This window comes from Mobula birostris, chromosome 1 (genome assembly GCF_030028105.1).
Source record: "Mobula birostris isolate sMobBir1 chromosome 1, sMobBir1.hap1, whole genome shotgun sequence".
NCBI classification, from domain to species: domain Eukaryota; kingdom Metazoa; phylum Chordata; class Chondrichthyes; order Myliobatiformes; family Myliobatidae; genus Mobula; species Mobula birostris.
Genome location: NC_092370.1, coordinates 227,951,420 through 227,975,660, shown reverse-complemented (window position 1 = coordinate 227,975,660; position 24,241 = coordinate 227,951,420). Strand labels below are relative to the sequence as shown.

Sequence of the window (24,241 nt, the reverse complement as noted above, 5' to 3'; positions counted from 1 at the left end):
GTTTAGAAATCACTATAGTGGAACATAGCAGTACTGCTTTTATATTTTTCAATATTACCCATCAAGTTACATGGCCCTCTCCTCACCCGTCCAACCGAGTCTAGTTTGACACGTTACCCAAATACTTACAATCACATTCAATTGTTCTTCATCAGATTTTAATGTGGCTTCCCAGTGGGTTTCAGAATCCTAACAGTGTAACAACAAAAATTGTATTTATCCGGCATTTAGCCAAGATAAAACTTTTAATCATTATTTGTTTGACTAAATCCAACAGCAATCAACATTGAATTTACCAGGGTTACTGGATGACACAATACTCCAATTGATGAGGCCTTTCTTTTCAATTGATGCAACTTGTAATTTTTTATTGCAATTGGAAGACAATACATCACAGAAACTTTATGGTAGGTTCAAGGAAAGTTTGTTTTTCATATATGGACAAGTGATATTTACAATTGATGATTTTGTCTTTGGCAAAATGATTAAACATCAAGGAAATGTAGAATGCAAATATGCCTCTGTGTTGACTTTGACATATTTCTTGAAGGTTGGTTGATTGCCCGTGCCTTCTGACTGCTCACATTGTGAAAAGAAAACTATTCAAAAGTTCAATATATTTCTCGTGAAACAAAATATTGGCAGTTTATAGATTATTAATTATCAAAGTAAACAAAATTGGTCTTTCAAATCACCATGAAGGTAGATTAATTACGTTGGATACAGTACTTCGTCTTTGAGTGAAGTTATCTTTCACATAAAGATGCAGAATTGCACAACATTTTTAAAGTGACAATTTGACACTCTTTAATTCCACCTTCACTGTTCATATTGTCATTCCTTTGCATTGTTTCTCTTTTATTTGACCACATTAATCCTCTTTGAACCAGATGATACAGAACATTGATTTAATAATTTTCCAAGAGTACCCCCTTTATGATTGTACCATAATTCCAACACAATATCCTGCCGATTCATCATCATTCCTTGTACGTTATCAGATGACTTATGACATGCTCCACCTCATGATAACCTGGAGTCTGGTTTAAAATAAAGGTGGAATATCTGAATTACCAAGGATAACTTGACTGAAAGATTACCAACTAAAAGGCAAAAATCTACATTTTTCTGTTTTTCTTTCCCTCAAACATTCTCCATTGCATCAACAGAAGTCACAGGAAGGAGGAACCAGTTTCTTATTGCAAAAAGCAGAGGTCAACAATCATTTCCAAATCTACAGAAGGAGCTAGAAGAAGACTTCATGGATCTATAGTGTAATTATTAAAGATGTCTAAAGATCACACACATATAGCAACAATTAACCAGCCAGAAGTCCAGAACTATACTAATAACAGTCTTTTCTTGCTTTGGGATGGACAGCATTTAGTTCAAACTAATACAGTAAATTTTTAAAGTTTTTTTTTGGTACTTGGCTTACAATGGGGACTGCAGAGACTCAAGGATGAGTCTCGTCATCACCTTCTCAAGGGCGATTATTTGCAGGTATTAAATTTGATCCTCTTTAATTCCACCTTCATTGTTTGATACTGTCGTTCTATTACATTATTTCTATTTTACTTGACCACATTAATCCTCTTTGACCCAAATAGTAGAGATCATTGATTTAATCGTTTTCCTGTCTACCCACTTTATGATTGTACCATAATTTTAACATGACACCCTGCCGATTCATCATCAACATAATGCAATATTCCTTGTGTGTTAGCTGCTGACTTTTGGCATGTTGTTATTATTATAGTCTTATCATCAGTGATAATAATATCCTATAAATCAATAAAAATCCTAGCTGTTTACTTATTCCCTGGAAGGAAGCATCACTCTTTCCTTGAATTATTTAGAATTGGAAGGTAGAAACTGCGAAAGATGTTACAACCACACTGCACCAGGATGTATTTTAAAATCATACAGGGTAGGGTAGATATGAGAGAAAAACTGTTCCCATTGCCAGAATGGGTGAAGACAGAAAGGATGTGATTGGCAAAAAAAAAGCAAAAGTGACAAAGGAAACATCTTTAACCACTAGTGGTCAGGGCATGGAATACACTATCAAAGGTTGTAGTGGTGGCAGGTTCAATAGTAACATTCAATAGAGCAGGGTATATCTGAAAGGCAACAAGTGGAAATGTTTTGGCAAAGAGTGGGGCAATGCAGCACACTGGATTGTTCTTGGAGGGACCCAGTACCAACTTAATACTTCTCCCCTGTTATAACCATTCTGTAAATTCTGTCAGATCTTCTACCATTTTTGGCAAAGACTTGGGGTAAGAATCTGATCATACTATTCAAATAAAGCACTCTCATGCCAATATTACAGTTTGTTTTAATTAGTTTAATAATGGCAAATAAATGAAAATTGATTCGATGAACCTGTCAGGAGGAGGATCTGGCATGCCCTTAGTTATTTACTGTTTGCTCTTCATATTGGAACTCGGAACATTTTCTCACCAGAGTACATGGAAGCTTTTACAGAATCATACTTTCAATTTCCAATGTGGCAAATTTCTGGTGCTAAGTTTCCAGTGGAATGGCATCTGGTTGTTGAACTTTGCCAAAGTGGTAGAAGTATAGAAAGTAATCTAAGCAACTAACCCGTCCTAAACTTGCAGACGTGCATCTCCACTGCAATTGAAGTAGGCTTCATCAGGCCCAATGTCTTAAATATTCTTAACATTCATCCACTTTACTAAGGTGTCTGAGAGTTTTAACCAACAGCTTTTTGCAGTCTGCAATCTCTCCCCCTCATAGCATTCCTGGCAATGCAGGCAGTGTTCAACCCTGAAACAAAGTAATCATTTGAGGTTCCACATAACCTGACCATTTTGGAAGAATTTAGAGGGATGAAATCACAGTTGAGAACCCAGTTCCTAATTGCCATGCAATTGTGTTAACAGTACCAGCTGAAGTTACCGACTGGTGATCAAGAATGGAACTCCTGACCAATTTTGTTCTCTTATAAAACTGGGAGCAGAGTGATGAATTGTTTCACCTCACCAGGATCTGATGAAGGTCAAAATTTGCAGTAAAGGGGCAATTTGTGGTTTGGTTAAGCTTCAATGATTGGGTCTTTATCTTATTTGAAGTTAAGCACACCAATCATGCTCCAGCTCCCTTCAAGATTTCAGTGTAGTACTAAAATAGCATTTATTTCTTAAAGACTTTTTAGAAGATGATTATCCAAAAGGCTAAACAGAAGGCTGACTTCCAGATGAAGTCATTTGTGAAGAAATCCTACAACACTCTGTGGCTGGTACTTTAGGAGAAAACCAGCAATACTCATGTTTGCCTATTGCGGCCTTCAAGATTTGGTGCCCTGGTTTCTTTTCACATTCCTATTTCAGAGATAGTGTCATTTGCCTCACATTAATGACCTTGCTTCAGCTACTAAATATAGCAAAACCAGCAATAATCAGTAATGTGGGAATTTATCTATTTTGTTGCATATACCCTGGATTTTCCAGTAACCTTACAGAGGCAAAAATAGACAAGACACAATTTGACTCCCATTTCCATACTTCCAATAAAATATTTAGAAATTCCCAGTTCAAAATTAATCAAAGCCCACGTTTAGGACCCAGCTACATAGATGCAACCATGGCAACCTTAGACTCCAATGCATTAAAAGGTAACTATTTACCCAGTAGAATGAACTTAGAATACCAAGCATTCTAGACAACTTAAGTGTGATAGACCCAGCAGCTCCCAGTGCCCTACCACCTGGATTTCAAAAAAACTTGCACACATTATACTGAACTGCAAAGCAAAGTTACAAGCATAACGTGTGTTAAAACTCTTAGTAAAGTGGGAGACAGTAAGAAGCATTTAAAACCTAAAGCTTCATCAAAATCTCAAAAAGAAATATAAATGACCATTTTGGAGAGGTTGCATTTACCCTTGTAATTCACATGTACCTCTGGCTTCTTTTCTGAAATGCTGACTAACTATTAAACATCTTTCTATCCTCATTCAGATTCCTGCTTCCATGGTTTTGTTTCTTAATCTCTGACATTCTATCATGCCTTTTAACTACTTGGCCAGACTGCAGTCCGGAACCTTCATGCATGTGTCCAACTGCAGTGCCAGGTAACTCTACACCACATACTGTATATTTGTTTATGTATTCTGCGGATTCTTGTGGAAAAGGAAGCTTTACCATGAAGATTCCTAGCGCACCAGATCTTTAAACACAACCTGTCTTTGCCTCAGAATCTAATGCGACAGAAAAAGATACCTCGATGCCTTGAATAAATTACATAAACCACAATTAGCACGGGAAAGCTATTCACAGGGTTAAGTGCCAAACTGCGCGACAGGAGAACGATTCTGACCTCCAAGCTGACATTAACAATTTTTTTTCTCAGATTAATTTGGGATGAGAAATCACCTCTGCTTTTTGCATATCGGAATCTAGCCTCCAACCCTTGGCTAGTTTTATCCTGGGGGATGCATGGAGTTACCAAACAAGAATTGTAGTGCTGGTAGGTTGTTCTTGATCATCAGCCTTTCATTTAAACTTATTACAACAAAGATTAAAACATGTCTTAGTTATCACTTCCATTCTCTAATTTCAAGTCTTTCACTTTTTTAGCATTGCAGATTTCTGCCTGCCTTGGGACATTAATATACATGATTTCTAAATCCTTAACAGTAAGATCACATATTTGCACAAAGAATCCATAATTGAAATAATTCACCCAATCTTTAATGAGCCAATTATAAAGTCAAAACCACAATATATTTACTTGACATCCTGGTCACAGTGGCTCAGTCCCTTAAATGAACGTAGCCCCCGAGATGGCGCCTGCTTTAAAAGGAAAATTGGCACACTCCCCCCTCCCCTTTTTATGCCTATGAACAACCACAATTCTGACCGATTGTTGTTTTTATAATGGCTGCTAACTTTATGATCAATATTAGTATATATTTTTAGATTTTGACCTACAAAGGCCCTCCCCAGCAAAAGGATAAATGGACTTTTGCCTTTTGCAGTGTTTCTTTGGTCAAACAAACAACTGAGGATGGAACATGGGAGGGGGTAGTCAGTCACCAGATTTTGAGGCAACGTCACAGCAGATTTGACCAACAAGCAGTGTGACTTTCTGACCACTTGGGCTGTTTCTTCTTTGAGTTCTGCCATAGGAGATGTCAATTAAATGATTAGGAATTCAGCACTGCCAAAATAATGTTGCACTTTTAGGTTTTGTCTACTCACCTAAAATCTGACAAAACAGGATTGGAGGACCAAAACAAGCTGATTGAGATAGTTATGTCTGATTGCTATAATGACCAGCACTGCTAGGTGCTGTTTTAGGATGCATTGCCAATATATGATATTGATATTCAATACATCACTCTACCCCAATATTTAGCAGATAATTTTAAGGAGAACAGATACTCATGCACACTCACTACTGACTCGGTGAGAACAGAGACTTATTCCCCCCTCCCACCCCACTACCCTCCTTACCCTGTACTGGGAGACCGTGTTTAGTGGTATTGTTACTAGCATTTATATTTAACAATACTGTTTTGGGGGCCCAAAATGTGCAGACAAGGCAGTATATTCAACCATCCAAGCCCTACCGGAAATGTGAAGTCTTCATATTGCAGTGTAAGTTCCCCAACAGTCAGTTTTTTTTCCCTGAAAAAAAGGTTAAACCTTATCACCTGCATCAAAAAAAAATCTAGGCCTAAGGGCTTAAAAATTAGAGGCATAGCCTTTTCTCTATTTTCTATATTTATATGAAAATAATTCATGCTCATGCTAAATACATTATTTACCTTACATGAACTCTTTTATTGTCTTTGAATAAAAAACAATGTTTTTGTTCAAAGAACCCATGCAACATGGATTGGATAATCCTGCTGGCTAAATCGGTTATATTCCAAAATCTTTTATTCTACACTTATCCTGACTGAGAGAGAGAAACTGCTTACTTCAGTTCCAGGGCAGTGGAAGAGCTCACCGATATCACTGTTAAGCAATTCTGTTTCAGAATAATACTATTGGCAGGTTTTAGAGCTTTTTGTTTTGTTGCTGTCTTCTTCATTGTGGCCAGGCTAAACATTCTGATCTGTCAGAATGGATTAGTATCGCTAACTTGTTATCGCTTGATTATGAACATCTTTGCAAGACTTGATTGCTCTCACATCACTCAGGCAGTTTCAAAAAGGCGGTGTATTTTCTTTCTCTTTGCACGTAGTGCCGTCCATCAGGCATATGGCTTAGAGTGTGGTGTGTATGAGAGTGTGTGACTGTGTGTGAGAGTGTGTGAGTGTGTATGAAAGTGCGTGAGTGTGTGTGAGAGAGTGTGTGTGTGTGAGAGTGTGTGCCTGCGTGTGTGTGTGTGGTTTGAGAAGACAAAAAAAAATATGAAATTGGCCAAGAGCAGGACTCTTTTCTTGCTTTAGACAGTTTTCCCATTTTTTTGTTTTGCTTTCTCCGATAATCACGGCAGTCATCTGCTCCACAGTCAAAAGGACCAGGTCTCTGGTATTCTAAGTGCATTTGGATCCATCGCGGTCTTAGGTGGCACACATTATTTTGCTTCCATTTTATCCAGTTGCCATGACTTGCGCTTTCCCGCTCGGGTTGGCTGTCATTCAGTAAAGCTGAACCTGAGCAGTCTGTCACCGTCTTGTTAGAGCATCGCGGGAATCGCAATGCAAACTCCATAGGTATCAGCATGAGTCCTGCATGCACCTGTGTAATCAGACTGAAATAATGGAGGGGTTGGAGGGGTGAAGAGAGAGAGAGAAAGTGGGGGGGGGGGAGGGAGAGAGAGACAGACAGAGAGAGAGAAAGGGAGAGAGAGGTGCAGTGATTTTGGCTTTTGTTATCAGTCAATGAAAAGCTTTTGCAAATTAGCTGAGTGTCAGTAAAAGTTCTGCTATGGCTTCAATCTCCTTAAACAAAATTATTTTCATATATATTTATATAAAAACTCAAGGGGGCTTAAAATAGGAAAACAAAGTGATTGCTGATATTGCCACAAATCATTATAATTCACCTGACGTGCTGAAAGAAAATAAATTTCTGCCAACAATTCTTAAAGAGGCTGTGCATTAGTCTTAATTTTTTGCTGAATGTTGCTGCTCTTTCTGCCCTTTTGAAGTGCGGTTTGTGATGTTATCCAAACACGAGCGGATCCCTGCCAAGTGCAGGAGAGAACCTGCTGCCTCTTTCATCTCCTCATCATCGCTCTCCGGCGGTTTCTCTGTACGCCTCTTTTTAAGTGGCAGTGTTTCAGTTGCGTGTTTTTTTGCTTTTGCCAGGTGTTGCCGTTTTGTGTGCTGAGACAAGTACCCACTGTCAGCTAAGGAATCCTTGGTTTCCTTTTTGTTTTTTCTCTCCTCGTCTTCTGTCTCACTGTAGCTCTCGTGGCTGTGGTAGCTGGCTTCGCTGCCCTCGCTCCCATTGTGGCTGACCTTTGCGGCAAACTCATAGTGGTCGTCAGCGGAGGAAGAGGATGTCGAGTCGCTGGTCGGGGACGTACTCCTGTGATTGGAAGATGATTTTGCCACGCTGTAGTTGTGGTCATCTTTAGGGTCGTTGCTGACGACCGGGGAGCCACAGGATTGTTCGCTGTCATTTCGCATCCGACAGTTCACAATTCCGTTCCTGAAGGAGTTTAAAATAAAAGACAGGCCAATTAGCTCATTAAAGCGCCACACAGTAATATGTTCAACAACTGTGTACTGTTGCACAATGTAATCATAGAACTAAATGTACTAGTGGGAATGCTAGTCTGCACTTCCCAATTGGCAGCACTTCTGAAAATTTTCCATGGGAAAAGGTTAGGTTTTAGGATCTCCCTTTGCTCATGGGAAAGTTCTATCTAAGGGTTGCATCCTTATAAGCAATTTTAAATTGTTATAAAAGCAAAATAATCCAAAAAAAACATAAACTTCTAAGATGCCTCTGCAAAGACAAATGGCAACTTGTTGGTCTGCCTGAGTAGTCAGAGCCCCTGGGCCGGTGTGGCCAGAGATCAGAGGTCAGAGGCCCAATGTCTGTGAGTCTGGCGCTAAGGATTGGAGGTTGGAGACCCGGGGGGTCTGTGCTGGGGTTGGAGGTTTGGCTGTGTGGGTGGGTGACAGGGGAGGTGGAAAAGGGGTTTGTTTTGCTGTTAGTTATTTTGTTTTTCTGCTGTTATTCTTGTGTTGAACGCTGTGGACATGCTATATTTGTGTCAGGATATGTGGTGCTGACCCCAGCACACCCTTAGGTTGTGTTGGGCGTTAACGCAGATGTAATTCACTAAATGTTTCAATGTACATGTGATAAATAAATTTCAATGAATGACCATGACAGCAACTGAAGTTGAGAAGTCTCCAGTCCCAACTGTTTTGTAGGCTTCACTTTGAAAGGGAATCTTTTTGACTCTAAACAAAGGAAAATAATAATTCTTTGTCAACCATCCGTGCCTTTTCATTCACAACAGTTTCCTGCCTGGAAACTGTTGCTACAGATTCCAATCACCTGTGTCTCTGGTTCTCTGCTTGTCCTGGTAAAAACTATATATTTCATGTCTTCTTGACTCCTGACTCTTTATGTTTGACATCCAGAGTCCTGAGAAACCTTTTGCTATGACCATTCATTTAAATCAGGCTCCCTGATGCATTGTAGATGACCTCCCACCTCCCAGGCACAGAACATTCACATCATGAAGAGCAACCCCAGAAATGTGCTTGGGAAGACCAAAGATGCATTTCTCATTTTATAACACTTAAACTGCACCGTATGCCCCTCACCTGTTAATGATAGCTGGGGGAGGATGGGTGGACGGGGAGGAAGAAATTGATTTTTTCCCCCTTCACCATCAGATTTCTGAACAGTCCATGAACCCAATCTCTCTATTTTGCACAAACAAGAGAAAAACTGCAGATACCGGAAATTCGAGTAACACACACAAAATGCTGAGGGAACTCAGCAGGCCAGGCAGCATCTATAGAAAAAAAGTACAGTCGATATTTTGGCCTGAGACCCTTTAGCAGGAATCGTCGACTGTACTTTTGTCCATAGATGCTGCCTGGCCTGCTGAGTTCCTCCAGCATTTTGTGTGTGTTGCTCTCTATTTTGCTCTTTGTGCTACATACTTATGTTTTTAATTTGTTATTGTAATTTTTTATGTATTGCATTGTACTATTGCTGCAAAACCCCAAATTTTGTGACATATGTCAGGTATCAGTGATAATAAACCTATTCAATAACCATAAGGCGAAGAAACAGAATTTCAATTCTGGCTTTTAGGTTACTGTTAATGCAAATAAAATAATTTACATGAAATGCTCATTATTTAGAACATAGAAGGTTACCCCACAATGCTGTGCCAGCCTTTTAACAATCTAACCCTTCCCACCTACATAACCCTCTATTTTTCTATCACTCGTGGTTATCTAAGAGTTACCTAAATGCCCCTGGTGTACCTGCCTCTACTCTGGCAGATTCCATGCACCCACTGCATTCTGTGTAAAATTCCCACCTCTGACATCCTCCCTATACATTTCTCTTATCACCTTCAAGTTCTGCCACCTCACATTAGCCATTTCAGCCCCGGGGAAAGTCTCTGGCAGTCCACTGTATTTGCTTCTTATCATCTTGTATATCTCTACCAAGTCACCTCTCACCCTCCAGGACTTGGCCGCAGAAGACAAGGACATCCCTTTAGAACAGAGATGAGGAGGAATTTCTTCAGCCAGATGGTGGTGAATCTCTGGAATACACTGCCACAGACGGCTGTGGAGGCCACAACATTGGGTATACTTAAAGTGGAGGTTGATAGGTTCTTGATTAGTAAGGGTGTCAAAGGTTATGGGGACAAGGCAAGAGAGTGGAGTTGAGAGTGTAATAAATCAGACGTGATTGAAGGGCGGAGGATAGTTGATAGGCCAAATAATCTAATTCTGCTCCTATGCCGTTTGGACTAATGGTCTCTTTTGGTGCCTCTGTAACAACCCTGAAGTGGAGTGTTGGGCTGAGTATGAGTCAGCAGATGACGAAGACATCACCTACTGTCTGGTGAATAAATGGTTTGGACAAATAAACAACTATCTCTGAGACAGAGATGTACAGCAAAGAAATGAGCCTTTGGTCTATCGTGTTAAGGCTAACACGATTAGTTTGTTAAGTGTGTCCAGGACGGATTCCTGTCACAGTATGTTGACAGGCTGACTAAGGGGAATGCCATACTAGATCTAGTACTAGGTAATGAACCGGGTCAGGTCACAGATCTCTCAGTGGGTGAGCATCTGGGGGACAGTGACCACCACTCCCTGGCCTTTAGCATTATCATGGAAAAGGATAGAATCAAAGAGGACAGGAAAATTTTTAATTGGGGAAAGGCAAGTTATGAGGCTATAAGGCTAGAACTTGCGGGTGTGAATTGGGATGATGTTTTTGCAGGGAAATGTACTATGGACATGTGGTCGATGTTTAGAGATCTCTTGCGGGATGTTAGGGATAAATTTGTCCCGGTGAGGAAGATAAAGAATGGTAGGGTGAAAGAACCATGGGTGACAAGTGAGGTGGAAAATTTAGTCAGGTGGAAGAAGGCAGCATACATGAGGTTTAGGAAGCAAGGATCAGATGAGTCTATTGAGGAATATAGGGAAGCAAGAAAGGAGTTTAAGAAGGGGCTGAGAAGAGCAAGAAGGGGGCATGAGAAGGCCTTGGCGAGTAGGGTAAAGGAAAACCCCAAGGCATTCTTCAATTATGTGAAGAAAAAAAGGATGACAGGAGTGAAGGTAGGACCGATTAGAGATAAAGGTGGGAAGATGTGCCTGGAGGCTGTGGAAGTGAGCGAGGTCCTCAATGAATACTTCTTTTCAGTATTCACCAATGAGAGGGAACTTGATGATGGTGAGGACAATATGAGTGAGGTTGATGTTCTGGAGCATGTTGATATTAAGGGAGAGGAGGTGTTGGAGTTGTTAAAATACATTAGGACAGATAAGTCCCCAGGGCCTGACGGAATATTCCCCAGGCTGCTCCACGAGGCGAGAGAAAAGATTGCTGAGCCCCTGGCTAGGATCTTTATGTCCTCGTTGTCCACGGGAATGGTACCGGAGGACTGGAGGGAGGCGAATGTTGTCCCCTTGTTCAAAAAAGGTAGTAGGGATAGTCCGGGTAATTATAGACCAGTGAGCCTTACGTCTGTGGTGGGAAAGCTGCTGGAAAAGATTCTTAGAGATAGGATCTATAGGCATTTAGAGAATCATGGTCTGATCAGGGACAGTCAGCATGGCTTTGTGAAGGGCAGATTGTGTCGAACAAGCCTGATAGAGTTCTTTGAGGAGGTGACCAGGCATATAGATGAGGGTAGTGCAGTGGATGTGATCTATATGGATTTTAGTAAGGCATTTGACAAGGTTCCACACGGTAGGCTTATTCAGAAAGTTAGAAGGCATGGGTTCCAGGGAAGTTTGGCCAGGTGGATTCAGAATTGGCTTGCCTGCAGAAGGCAGAGGGTGGTGGTGGAGGGAGTACATTCAGATTGGAGGATTGTGACTAGTGGTGTCCCACAAGGATCTGTTCTGGGACCTCTACTTTTCGTGATTTTTATTAACGACCTGGATGTGGGGGTAGAAGGGTGGGTTGGCAAGTTTGCAGATGACACAAAGGTTGGTGGTGTTGTAGATAGTGTAGAGGATTGTCAAAGATTGCAGAGAGACATTGATAGGATGCAGAAGTGGGCTGAGAAGTCGCAGATGGAGTTCAACCCAGAGAAGTGTGAGGTGGTACACTTTGGAAGGACAAACTCCAAGACAGAGTACAAAGTAAATGGCAGGATACTTGGTAGTGTGGAGGCGCAGAGGGATCTCGGGGTACATGTCCACAGATCCCTGAAAGTTGCCTCACAGGTGGATAGGGTAGTTAAGAAAGCTTTATGGGGTGTTAGCTTTCATAAGTCGAGGGATAGGGTTTAAGAGTCGCGATGTAATGATGCAGCTCTATAAAACTCTGGTTAGGCCACACTTGGAGTACTGTGTCCAGTTCTGGTCACCTCACTATAGGAAGGATGTGGAAACATTGGAAAGGGTACAGAGGAGATTTACCAGGATGCTGCCTGGTTTAGAGAGTATGCATTATAATCAGAGATTAAGGGAGCTAGGGCTTTACTCTTTGGAGAGAAGGAGGATGAGAGGAGACATGATAGAGGTGTACAAGATAATAAGAGGACTAGATAGAGTGGATAGCCAGCGCCTCTTCCCCAGGGTACCACTGCTCAATACAAGAGGACATGGCTTTAAGGTAAGAGGTGGGAAGTTCAAGGGGGATATTAGAGGAAGGTTTTTTCACTCAGAGAGTGGTTGGTGCGTGGAATGCACTGCCTGAGTCAGTGGTGGAGGCAGATACACTAGTGAAGTTTAAGAGACTACTAGACAGGTATACGGAGGAATTTAAGGTGGGGGCTTATATGGGAGGCAGGGTTTGAGGGTCAGCACAACGTTGTGGGCTGAAGGGCCTGTACTGTGCTGTGCTATTCTATGTTCTATGTTAATCTTTACGCTCACCGAAATGATTGTGTGCAGTTCTGGTGACCTACTTACAGGAAAGATACCAATAAGATTGAAAGAGTGCAGAGAAAATTCACAAGGTCGTTGCCGGGACTTGAGGACCTGAGATATAGGGAAAAGTTGAATAGGTTAGGACTTTTATTTTCCTGGGGGCTGAGAATGAGGGGTGATCTTATAGGAGTATACAAAATTATGAGGGGTATAGATCAGTTAAATGCAAGCAGGTTGAGCAAAATATTTAAGGGGAATATGAGGGGGAACGTCTTCACTCAGAGCGTGGTCTGAGTGTGGAACGAAGTGCCGGCGGGAGAAGTGGATGCGGGTTTAATTGTAATGTTTAAGAGAAGTTCAGACAGGTACATAGATGGGAGAGGCATGGAGGGCTATGACCTGTGTGCGTGGCGTTGGGATTGGGAGGATAACTGCCTGGCACAGACTAGACAGGCTGAAAGCCTGCTTCTGGGCTGTAGTGATGGCAGGTTCCTTGCCTCTATGTTGGCTTTTGATGCTATTCAATTTTGGTAAATAAGTGTTAAATGAACCAAATTAAAATGAAAAAAAATATTGTTAGTAACTTATTGAAAGCTTATTTTTATAGTACTGAATATGGAAAGAATATTCATTAGAAGTAGTATTTTAAGATACAAACAATTATATGTTTGACTTTAAATATATCAGGCATCCAAAGCAACTTTTTCCAACTAGACAGGCATAAAATTTGTAGCTGTGGGAGAAATTGAACATGATTAGTTTTCAGTGGCAAACTCCCCCAGACTTCTACCAATTACTGCTGCGGGACAATTTATTTACACCCTAAATCTTTTGTCGTTTCAGTGTTGCCATGTCGAGTTTTAGAATCAATGGGGAGATCAGGAGACTGAAGATGTACTAAGATGCTGATTACCTTACGGCAGCAGCCATGCTTCCAATGGTGTTAATCGGCAGTGGTTTCATCCCCATGAACGACCCTCGGTTGTACGCTCGACCTCCGTTTGGCATAACTCCCACGGCATCTGGAAAACAGAAGACCACAGCATTACAGGGGAATTCAAAGCAACATGAAATCAAGTTCTTATGTCCAGAACAGAATGGAGTTAATTCCATTGACAGGCTCCCATTAGAGGCAAAAAATGCCCACAGGTTTGCTTCAGAGTCATAGATCACTAGAACATGGAAACAGATGCTTCAGCCCATTTTGTTTGGGCCAGCCTGTCCAATGCCATCTACCTGCGCCCCGACCACAGCCCTCAATACCATTCCCAGCCACGCACCATGCATCTTTCAAATGTTACCACTGAACCTGCACCTACTGCTTCTGTTGGCAGCTCGATCTACATTCGCATTACCCTCCGCATGAAGAAATTCCCCTTAAATATTTCATCTTTCACCCTAAACCCATGACACTGAGTTCTAGTCTCACCCAACCTCATGAAAATGTCTGCATGCATTCACCTCATCTACACCGCTCAAAATGTTGTGCAGCTCAAAGATGTTCCCTCATTTTCTTGCCCTCCAGCAAATTTAATATTACTTTACTAACATTCACTGTATTCAGGCTGTCTTTCATCTGAATATGTGAGTCAATATCAGAGTGAATATAAATATTTTAACTTTTGTAGAAATGAATAGCATTTTCATTCTCAGTCCGCACTGTGCTTGAGGCTCCTGGAGATTACCTATTGTTCAGCATGCAGGTTAATTGATGTACTGTCAATAGGTATCTGTGCATTAGTTCTGATTTGGACATTTCTGAAAGAAAAGTGTTCAGTCTCTGTGCGAAGTGTAGACTTGAATTAATATATTAAAGTACTCTGAAGGATTTTCCTAATCAGTGCTCATTTAATTTTAACAAAATTAGTGAAACTGCTACACTGCTTACACCAGAGTATATGAGAGCAGTGCCTAAAGTGTTAAATTCGTTGCTCCTGGACCTGACATCGAACTCTGCTGCTATACCAGAAGACTGACACAAATCCCTGTCCACCACAGGTGTCATGTTGGTCTAGTGGTTAGTGTAATGCTTTACAGCACCAGCAGTAAGATCAGTGTTCCAATTCCTGCTGTGGTCTGTAAGGAATTTACGACGTTCTCCCCATGCCCCCGTGGATTTCTTCCAAGTGCTCTGGCTTCCACCCACATTCCAAAGAGGTACATGTTTGTGGTTAGCAAGTTGTCGACACGCTCTGTTGGTGCCACTTGTGGGCTGCCCCCAGAACAATCGATTGGTGTTAGTCATCGATGCAAAACGACGCATTTCACTACATGTTTCGATGTATGTGTGACAAATCAAGCTAATGTAATACTTTATCTTTAACTCTCCTGCAGCAATGAACTGGTTAGTGTAGAGAGTCGTCTTTTGGGAGGCTGATGCAGTTGCTTAGTTATGGGACTTGGACAGTGCTATCTCTCCGTTCCCTGCGTGGAGATCATTTTGTGTCCTTTCACATCACCACCTACTGGATGTGAGGTGGACCTGATGAGGGGTCTTGGCCCAAAAGCTGCTTGGGGAAACGGTTCTTGATTAATATGGGGATCAAAGGTCACGGGGAGAAGGCACGAGAATGGAGTTGAGAGAAATAGTAGATCAGCCATGACCGAATGGTGCAGCAGACTCATTAGGTTGAATGGCTCATTGCGGCTCCTGTATCTTATTGGCCTAATATAATTAGATCCCTGCTATGACAACAGTTGGTGGACAGTCCTTGTGTATAAGTGGTGGGAGCTAGGTGGCTGGGAGGGAGGAACAGGGCTCATTTCGCTGCTGTTGTTTCTTATTTTTCTGTGTTCTTCTGCTGAACATGCTGGGCACACTATGTTGGCACCAGACTGTGGAGTGCCACTTCTCGGCTGCCCCCAGCACATCCTTAGCTCACTTCCTCATTGAGCCAAATGACACATTTCACTTTATGTCTCCATGTACCTTACGTGATAAATAGATCTGAGTTAAAGATCATGTTAGAGTTTAGGGACAGGTATATGGGGGAGTGAGAGGACAGGCTGCAGTCTCGGCCTTCGCTCCACGCGTGAAGGCCAGTGCATGGACTTTGTGCCAGCAAACCAATGAGGATTGAAACATAGAAAACATACAGCACAGTACAGGCCCTTCGGCCCACAAAGCTGTGCTGAACATGTCCCTACCTTAGAACTACCGAGGCTTTACCCATAACCCTCTATTTTTCTAAGCTCCATGCATCCATCCAGGAGTCTCTTAAAATATCCTATCGCTTCTGCCTCCACCACATCCTTACTTTGTGTTGGTTGTTAACACAAATGACGCATTTAACTGTATGTTTCGAGGTACATATTATAAATAAATCTGATTCTGCAATCTTAATCTGAATTTGAATCAACAGCCTTCCTAAAATCCACAATAAAGTTTCTAAGGGACGCTAAACAATGTACTTCACTTTAAAGGGAGTCTGAAAAATCACAGGAGCAACAGTGGACACCAAGACCAGCTCTCCTTGTCCTGATAAAGGGTCTTCGTCCAAAATGTCATGTTTATTCATTTCCATTGATGCTGCCTGACCTGCTGAGTTCCTCCAGCATTTTGTGTGTGTTACTCTGGATTTCCAGCGTTTGCAGAATTCCTTGTATTTATGAAGATAATGAATGTAGATTGAACAGAGCTAGTCACACAAGAGATACAATGTACTAAATTTCTGAAAAATACTTTCCAATCCACAAAAATTAGACATTTCTTCTCCCGACACTAGCAAATAATTCCTTTCAGCAAGTTTTTGGAAACTATGCTATATCTGTCTTTTTTTGAAAGAACTGAACTCATAGTCCTTCTTCTTTAACCAGAGTTCATTCCTATACACTCAGTTGCCACTTTTTTGGAACACCTGTACACCTGCTCTTAATGCAAACATCTAAGCAGCCAATCATGTGGCAGCAACTCAATGCATGAAAGCATGCAGGCGTAGTCAAGTGATTATGACTGCTGAATGGCTATTGGTGCCACATGGGGTGGTTTGAGTATCTCAGAAATGGCTGATTTCCTGGGATTTTCATGCACAACAGTCTCTAGAGTTTACAGAGAATGGTGCAAAAACATCCAGTGAGCGGGAGTTCTGTGGGTGAGAACGCCTTGTTACTGAGAGGCCAGAGGGCAGTGGCCAGACTAGTTCAAGCTGATGGGAAGGTGAGAGCAACTCAAATAACCATGCACTACCACAGTGGTGTGCAGAAGAGCATCTCTGAACGCACAACACATCGAACCTTGAAGGAGATGGACTACAGCAGCAGAAGATCACGAACATACACCCAGGAGATACCTAATAAAGTAGCCACTGAGTGAATGCATGTTAATTATTAGCTGCCAACCTTTTGCACCAGGGATGAAATTCAATGGGAATTAAGATGGAATCAAATCACAATATGCCTTACATTTTGTGCTGTTGGCAACAACTAACGAAAGGAGACTTATCTTCTCCTCTGGGGCTGGAGTTTATCCCACGTCTCCAAATTGGAAGACCATTCATCATCCACCATAAGTCATCCTCTGAGACAACAACTTTCTATTTTGACTAACAATTTCCTTTGGGTGATTAATTTTCTTTTGGAATTAAACTGAATTCAAATTTTTAGGTTGGAACACACATGAAAATAGGAGCAGATGTTTAAACCAAGTGAAGGAAATAATTTACTGCATCACAGAACTGAATGGGCCAACTCAAAATGGATTTGCATCACCAGCCTGACTTGCATTCTGGGTCTCCATCTAGCGTGTCTCGTGTTCTTGGTGCAGCCTCCTTCACATCGGTAAGACCTGACAAAGATTTGGGGACTACTTCGTTGAGCAATTTCACTCCCTTCACAACAAGGAGGATTGCCCTACGGTCAACCATTTTAATTCCAATCCTCACTCCCATTCCGACATGCTGGTCTATGGCCCCCTCTACTACCACAATGTTAGGAAGAACAACACTTTATATTTCTCCTGGGTAGGCTCCAATCCAACAGTATGAACAGCAATTTCTCTAACTTCCGGTAATTTTTTCCGCCACAGCCCAGTACATCACGGGTAAGACCCTCCCAACCATTGAGCACATCTACATTAAATGTTGCTGTAGAAAAGCAGCATCCATCATCAAAGATCCTCACCACCCAGGCCATCCTCTTTTCTTGTTGCTGCCATCAGGTAGAAGACACAGGTGCCTCAAACTCGTACAACCAGGTTGAAGAACAGTTACTACCCCTCAACCATCATGCTCTTGAACAAAAGTGGATAGCTACACTCTTTTAAGGACTCTGTTATATTGTTATTTCATGTTCATTATTTGTTGTTATTTATTTATATCTGTATCTGCACAGTTTGTTTATAGTTCCTGATGTTTACAGTTACTGTTCTACAGATTTGCTAAGTATGCCTGCAGAAAAAAGAATCTCAGGGTTGTATGTGGTGTTATGTATGTATTCTGATGATAAATTTTACTTTGAACTCCCCCTTCTCTCTTCTTCTGTTCCCCAATCTGGCCCCGCTCTTACCTTTACTCTTCTCACCTGCCTGTCACTTCCCTCAGGTACCCACCCCCCCTCCCTTTCTCCCATGTTCCACTCTCCTTTATCACATTCCTTCATCTTCACCTTTTCCACCCTTCACCTCCCAGCTTCTCACTTCATTACCCCTCCCCCACCTACCTACCTTCTAGGGTTGCCAACTGTCCCGTATTAGCCGGGACATCCCGTATATTGGGCTAAATTGGTTTGTCCCATATGGGACCCCCCTTGTTCCGTATTTCCCCCACTAAGGTAGAGCGTTCCTATGAAACTTTTTGTCCCGAAATGGTGCACAGCGAAGAAGCATTTACCATTACTTTATATGGGAAAGATTTTTCAGCGTTCCCAGACCCAAAAAATAACCTTACCAAATCATACCAAATAACACATAAAACCTAAAATAACACTAACATATAGTAAAAGCAGGAATGATACGATAAATATACAGCCTATATAAAGTAGAAATAATGTATGTACAGTGTAGTTTCACTTAATAGAATCGGGAAGATTAAGCCAAAACTGATTTGTAGAAAAAAAATCGGAACATACACGCATGCGCATGTTACTTATGCACACACAGGTGCCTGTGCAAGGCTTCATGGTCATGTTAGTCTTTCTCTGGGTAAACACAAGTGTCCCGTATTTGACTGCTACTTTTGTCCCTTATTTGGGTGTGAAAGTTGGCAACTCTACTACCTTCCCACCAACCTGGCTCACTTGTCACCTGCCAGCTTGTACTCCTTGTTTTCCCCGCCGCCTTCTCCCTTCCGTTCCAGTCCTGATGAAGGGTCTTGGCCTGACACATTGACTCTTATTCCTCGCCATAGATTCTACTTGACCCACTGCATTCCTCCAGCATTTTGTGTGCGCTGCAACTGCACTGACCCTTCGAAATTAGGAATCAAGCAACACGAGTTCTCAGTAAGGAGCAGATTTAAGAGGGTTTACTAAAGTCCCGTTCCCATTTGGTCCCTGCAGCCTTTGGCAGGAGACAGAACTGGGAGTGAAACAGAAAGTGACGTCAGAAGCATGGCAACACTTGTAGGCTGCCCAGCACAACCCTTGCTGATTTGATTTGACGCAAATGTTGCATTTCACTGTATGTTTTAATGTACATACATTTGACAAATAAAGCTAATCTCTCCAATCTCTAATTTAGGACTGTTATTTAGATTTGACAAATAAAGCTAATCTCTCCAATCTCTAATTTAGGACTGTTATTTAGAAGTTTTTAAATGCCTCTGATATTCAATGCACTTGTCATACAACAGTAAACTCGACCTTGAAGTATTTTGAGAAACAAAATTAATTAAAACTTTTTTTTATTCCCCTGTTAATCTCTAGGCCAGAAATCCCCAAATAAATAGGGGCCACCACCAGGTTCAGGATTAGGTACTTTCCAACAGATTCTTGAACCAACCTGCACAATCCTAACCTAACCCTGCCTCAGCAACATAACATTACACACTACCTCTTGCACTACTATGCCCCTGTCTCTGATTGTGTTTCTGCACTAATGTCTTGTTCTGCAGCCTTTTTCCCTCACTATCTTGCATAATTTATGCACAGTTTGTGTGTAATTTATGTTCTATGTGTCGTTCTGAACCTGTGTGCGTGTGGTACACGTTTTCATTGTGCCTGTACCTCACCGTACCTGCGCACACAGCAATAAACTCGACTTGGACCTCGAGTTAGGTAAAACTTACAGCAGAGATGCTGCAGATGCAGGGAGAAGTGAGGGAATTTAATGCACTGCTCATTGACACAGTGGAGGTACAGACGTACCAGATGACCCACCTCGGCCTGAAACTGCTGTGCAGGGAGATTGACTGAGGATTTCTGGATCTATTCACCTCACTTGCTGATGTATTGCATATAGAGTTGATTATCTCCAGTTCTGACCTTATGGTGAATGGAAGGTGGCTGGGTCTCAAAGTTCAAAGTGAACTTATTATCAAAGTGCCAATGCGTCACCATATGCTACCCTGAGAAACATTTTCTTGAAGGCAACCAATGTTCAAAAGAAGACCAACTATACAGAAACAAAATAAATAAATAATACTGAGAACATGAGTTGTAGAGTATTGACAATGAGTCCAGAGGTTGTGTTCAGTGATCAGTTCAATGCCGACATGAGTGAAGTTATCCATGTTGGTTCAGGAGCCTGATGGTTTAAGAATAATAACTGTTCCTGAACCTGGTGGTGTGGGACCTGAGGCTCCTGTACCTCCTTCCCAATGGCAGCAGCGAGAAGAGAGCATGGCCTGGATGGCAGGGATCCTTGATAATGGATGCTGTTTTCTTGTGGCAGGGTTCCTTGTGCTCAAAGGTGGGAAGTGCTTTTCCTGTGATACCTGGGCTGTATCCACCACTTTTTGTAGGCTTTTTGGTTCTTAGGCATTAGTAATTCCATACCAGGTTGTGATGCAATCAATGAGGATACTCCTCATTGTGCATCTACAGAAGTTTGTCAAAGTCTCAGACACACTCCTTCCATGATGTCCTTGACCTTCGACATCAGCTTGATACCATTCCTGTCCCAGTTAAGAGCCAACCACAGAGGGTGGATTGGGAGTAACATGTGGATCAGGCTGGATAAGAACGTTCTCTCAAAGAAAATCCTGAACCAGATGGGTTTTAACAACAATCAGTTACTTTTCACGGCTCAACATTGCTCAGACGAGTTGGTATTTATTCCAGATTATTAACTGAATTTAAATTCTACAACGACATTATGAAGGACCATCATTAACAACACTCACTATACCACCCTTGCCCTTGTCTCATTAGGGAGGAGGTACAGGGGCATGATCGCACACACTCCGTGTTTTAGAACAGCTTTTCCCCTCTACCATGAGATTTCCGAACGGTCCATGAACACTACCTCACTCCTTCGCTCTCTTATTGCACTGTTTATTCATTATATTTCTTATTGTAACTTAGGAGTATTTTTTTTATATATTGCACTGTACAGCTGCCACAAAACAACATATTTCATGACGTACGTCAGTGATAATAAACATAATTCTGATTTAACGAGATTTGAACTCGGGTGAAAGAATTGTTAGTCAGCTCTCATATGGTAATTTAACCACTGTGGTACACCATAAAGTATAATATACTCTTAATGGATCAAGAATATAGTGTTGTGGCATATTCAAAATCACTTATTATATGCCATTATGACTTCATCATTTATTAAAGTACATATCTTTCAAAACTAAAAACTAATGATTATAAAGCTGAATTTGAAATAGTGCCTACTGTTAACTGAAGTGAAATATTTGGCACAAGTAAAGAATGAAATACAATCTCCTCCTTTTCAGTACAATTAAACCGACAGTAAGAACTACATTGTGCTGGATGTTTGTAATGCTGATGAAACCCTGGGTGCAAGACAAGTACCTGCATCAGCAATCTTTTATCAACACTCCAGAAGTTAGTGATGTTACATTTATCCTAGCACAATGTACTTTAATCAGTTATATTCTGGATGCAAACAGTTTCATGAAGAAGTAAATACTTTTATGAAACATTACTTCATAGGTAAAATAAAAATCTCCCATTCAAATACAGAACAAAGAATAGAATAGTGCAGGCCCCTTGCCCATGATTTTGTGCCAATATTTTAACCTACTCATAGATCAGTCTCATAATTTCCACTTGTAAAGCCCTCCATTTTTCCATCATCCACGTGTCTATCTTAGAATCTCTTAAATGTCCCTAACATATCTGCCTCTACCATCAGCTTTGGCAGGGCATTCCACACACCTACCAATCTGTGTTAAAACCCCACATCTGGCATTCCCCATATACTTTACCTTAAGACCATGCCCCCGAGTAGTAGCTACTTCCGCTCATTTTCCTTCATTCCACAGAGAAAAACAGCAACTTGCTCAGCCTGTCCTAATAAGACATGTTCTGTAATCCCAGCAGCATTCTGGTAAATCTCCTCTGCACCCTCCCTAAAAAGCTTCCACATCCTTTCTGCAATGAGGCACCCAGAACTGAACAGAATACTCGAAGGACGGCACAGTAGTGTAATGGTTAGCACAATGCTTTACACCGCTCCAGCGGTAAGATCAAGTCTCAATCCCTGTAAGAAGTTTGTACGTTCTCCCCATGGCTGCATGAGTTTCCTATGGATACTCTGGTTTCCTCCCACACTTTAAAGACGTACGAGTGAGGGAGTTGGTACGTTGTGTGCATGCTACGTTGGTGCTGAAAATGTGGTGACACTCGCAAGCTGCCTCCACCATATCCCTGTTGCAAGCAGTGCTTTTCAACGTCTGCTTTGATGTACATTGTGACAAATAAAGCTAATCTTTAAAAGTGTGGTCTAACCAGAGTTTTATAGAACTGCAACATCACCTCGCGGCTCTTGAACACAATACAGTAAAAATCAGCATTTAGCAAAATCATTTCCTAATTACACATTCCAATGAATTTTTACATCAAGGTGTTTGCCACCCCCCAAGATCTATCCAGCTTCTGTCAGTCACTGATGCTTGGTATCATCTGAAACAGTCACCCTCTGAAAGGAGCAACAAAACGCTGGAGGAACTCAGCAGGTCAGGCAGTATCAATGGAAAGGAATAAACAGCTGATGTCCCATCAAGACTGGAAAGGAAGGGAAAAGAAATCAGAATGAGAAGGGGAAAGAGAAGGAGTACAAGCTTGCAGGTGATAAGTTGCATTCCTTCCCCTCCCCCTTCCTTCTTATTCTGGCTTCTCCCCCCTTCCTGTCCTAGGGTTTTGTCTGGAAAATACTATATCATGCAAGTGTCACATTAATCAGTAGACCTGCATTTTTGCATTTTGATGACAAGGTGCTCAGATGCAAAACTGAGAGTACATTTAGCAATTTTCATCAGTTTGCTGACCTCATTTGCATATTACAATATTTCACATTAAATTGATTAAAATCAACATTTCCACTTCTACAATGCTGCAATACAAAGAGCAGTTTATGTTCAGATTCCTTGTGGTGGCGAACGATATGATAACTCGACCAAAAGTAGCAACGCCTGGATAAACAACGGCCCATGGAAACCAACAACACCCATCTTTGATATGACTGGAGTAATTGTTCAGTGTCGGCAATGCTATCTTTGAACACACACACAGATTTGATCAACCATTAACATCAAGTTATAGTATGGCCTGCCAGAAATATCAAAGGCATGATCACGTTACAGTCAATGACGCTGTAGTTTAGGACATTGAATCTAAAATTGTCTCATCACTCTTTAGTTGGATGGAAAAAAATTATCGCCAAACCTCACAAACATTCTTTTCACAGCTCTTCCCCAGCTTACAAACACCTGATTTATGTACCTTTGGTACATATGAACACAAGAGGTTCTGTAGATGCTGGAAATCCAGAGTAAGACACAGAAAACGCTGGAGGAAATCAGTAAGTCGGGCAGCATCTATGGAGGGGAGTAAACAGTCATGTCCAATCATGTCCACAAGGTGCTTGAATACCAGCATGCATTATGTAGGCAATAGACAAAAGAATAGAAAACAAATTTCCAGCATTACTTTACATAATGATGGCTGTCAAGCAACTATTTCTCATACAGGAGTAACACAGGATATATTAGACACGCTACCGTATGATCGTAAGTAATAAGATTATGGGAAAATATCACTGCATCTATTTGAATGCGTATCTAAATGGATACAATGAAATCAATAGACACAATTGCTATCTACAGTCTAAATTTCTAATATGGGTAAAGGTAGATTTATAAAGTTTTTCAGTTGTATTGTTAAAGAACCATTTTCTAAAATGGACTAACTGCAAAATTCAAGTAGTCAAAATCACAATCAGAATCAGGTTTATTATCACTGGCATATATTGTGAAATTTGGTTGTTTTGCAGCAGCAATACATTGCAATACATAATAATAAACTATATTCATTACAATATTTATAAAAATTAAATTAAATAAGTAGTGTAAAATGAAAGAACAAAAAAAAGATATTGATGTAATGTTCATAGCTTCATTGTCCATTCAGACATCTGACGGTGGAGGAGAAGAAGCTGTTCCTGAAATGTTGAGTGTGTATCTTCAGGCTCCTGTACCTCCTTCTTGACGGTGGCAATGAGAAGAGGGCATGTCCTGGGTTATTGGGGGTCCTTAATGATGGATGTCACCTTTTAAAGGTGTCCTCGATGTTGGGGAGGCTAGTG

The 24,241-nt window shown here is 41.3% G+C and overlaps 1 protein-coding gene across 9 annotated transcripts in view; it reads right to left on the bottom strand.

The window, feature by feature from the left end:
• Nucleotides 1-336: 336 nt before the first annotated feature.
• The window catches only part of foxn3 (forkhead box N3), a 414,510-nt gene continuing 390,605 nt past the window's right edge, over nucleotides 337-24,241 (bottom strand). For all 9 annotated transcript variants that reach the window (XM_072273018.1, XM_072273037.1, XM_072273034.1 and 6 more), the window contains 2 exons: nucleotides 13,442-13,550; nucleotides 337-7,639 (listed from right to left, as the gene is read on the bottom strand). In XM_072273018.1, coding sequence (XP_072129119.1) covers nucleotides 7,090-7,639; nucleotides 13,442-13,550 — 659 coding nt within the window. In that variant the 3' untranslated portion in view covers nucleotides 337-7,089. The remainder of the gene's footprint in view (nucleotides 7,640-13,441; nucleotides 13,551-24,241) is intronic.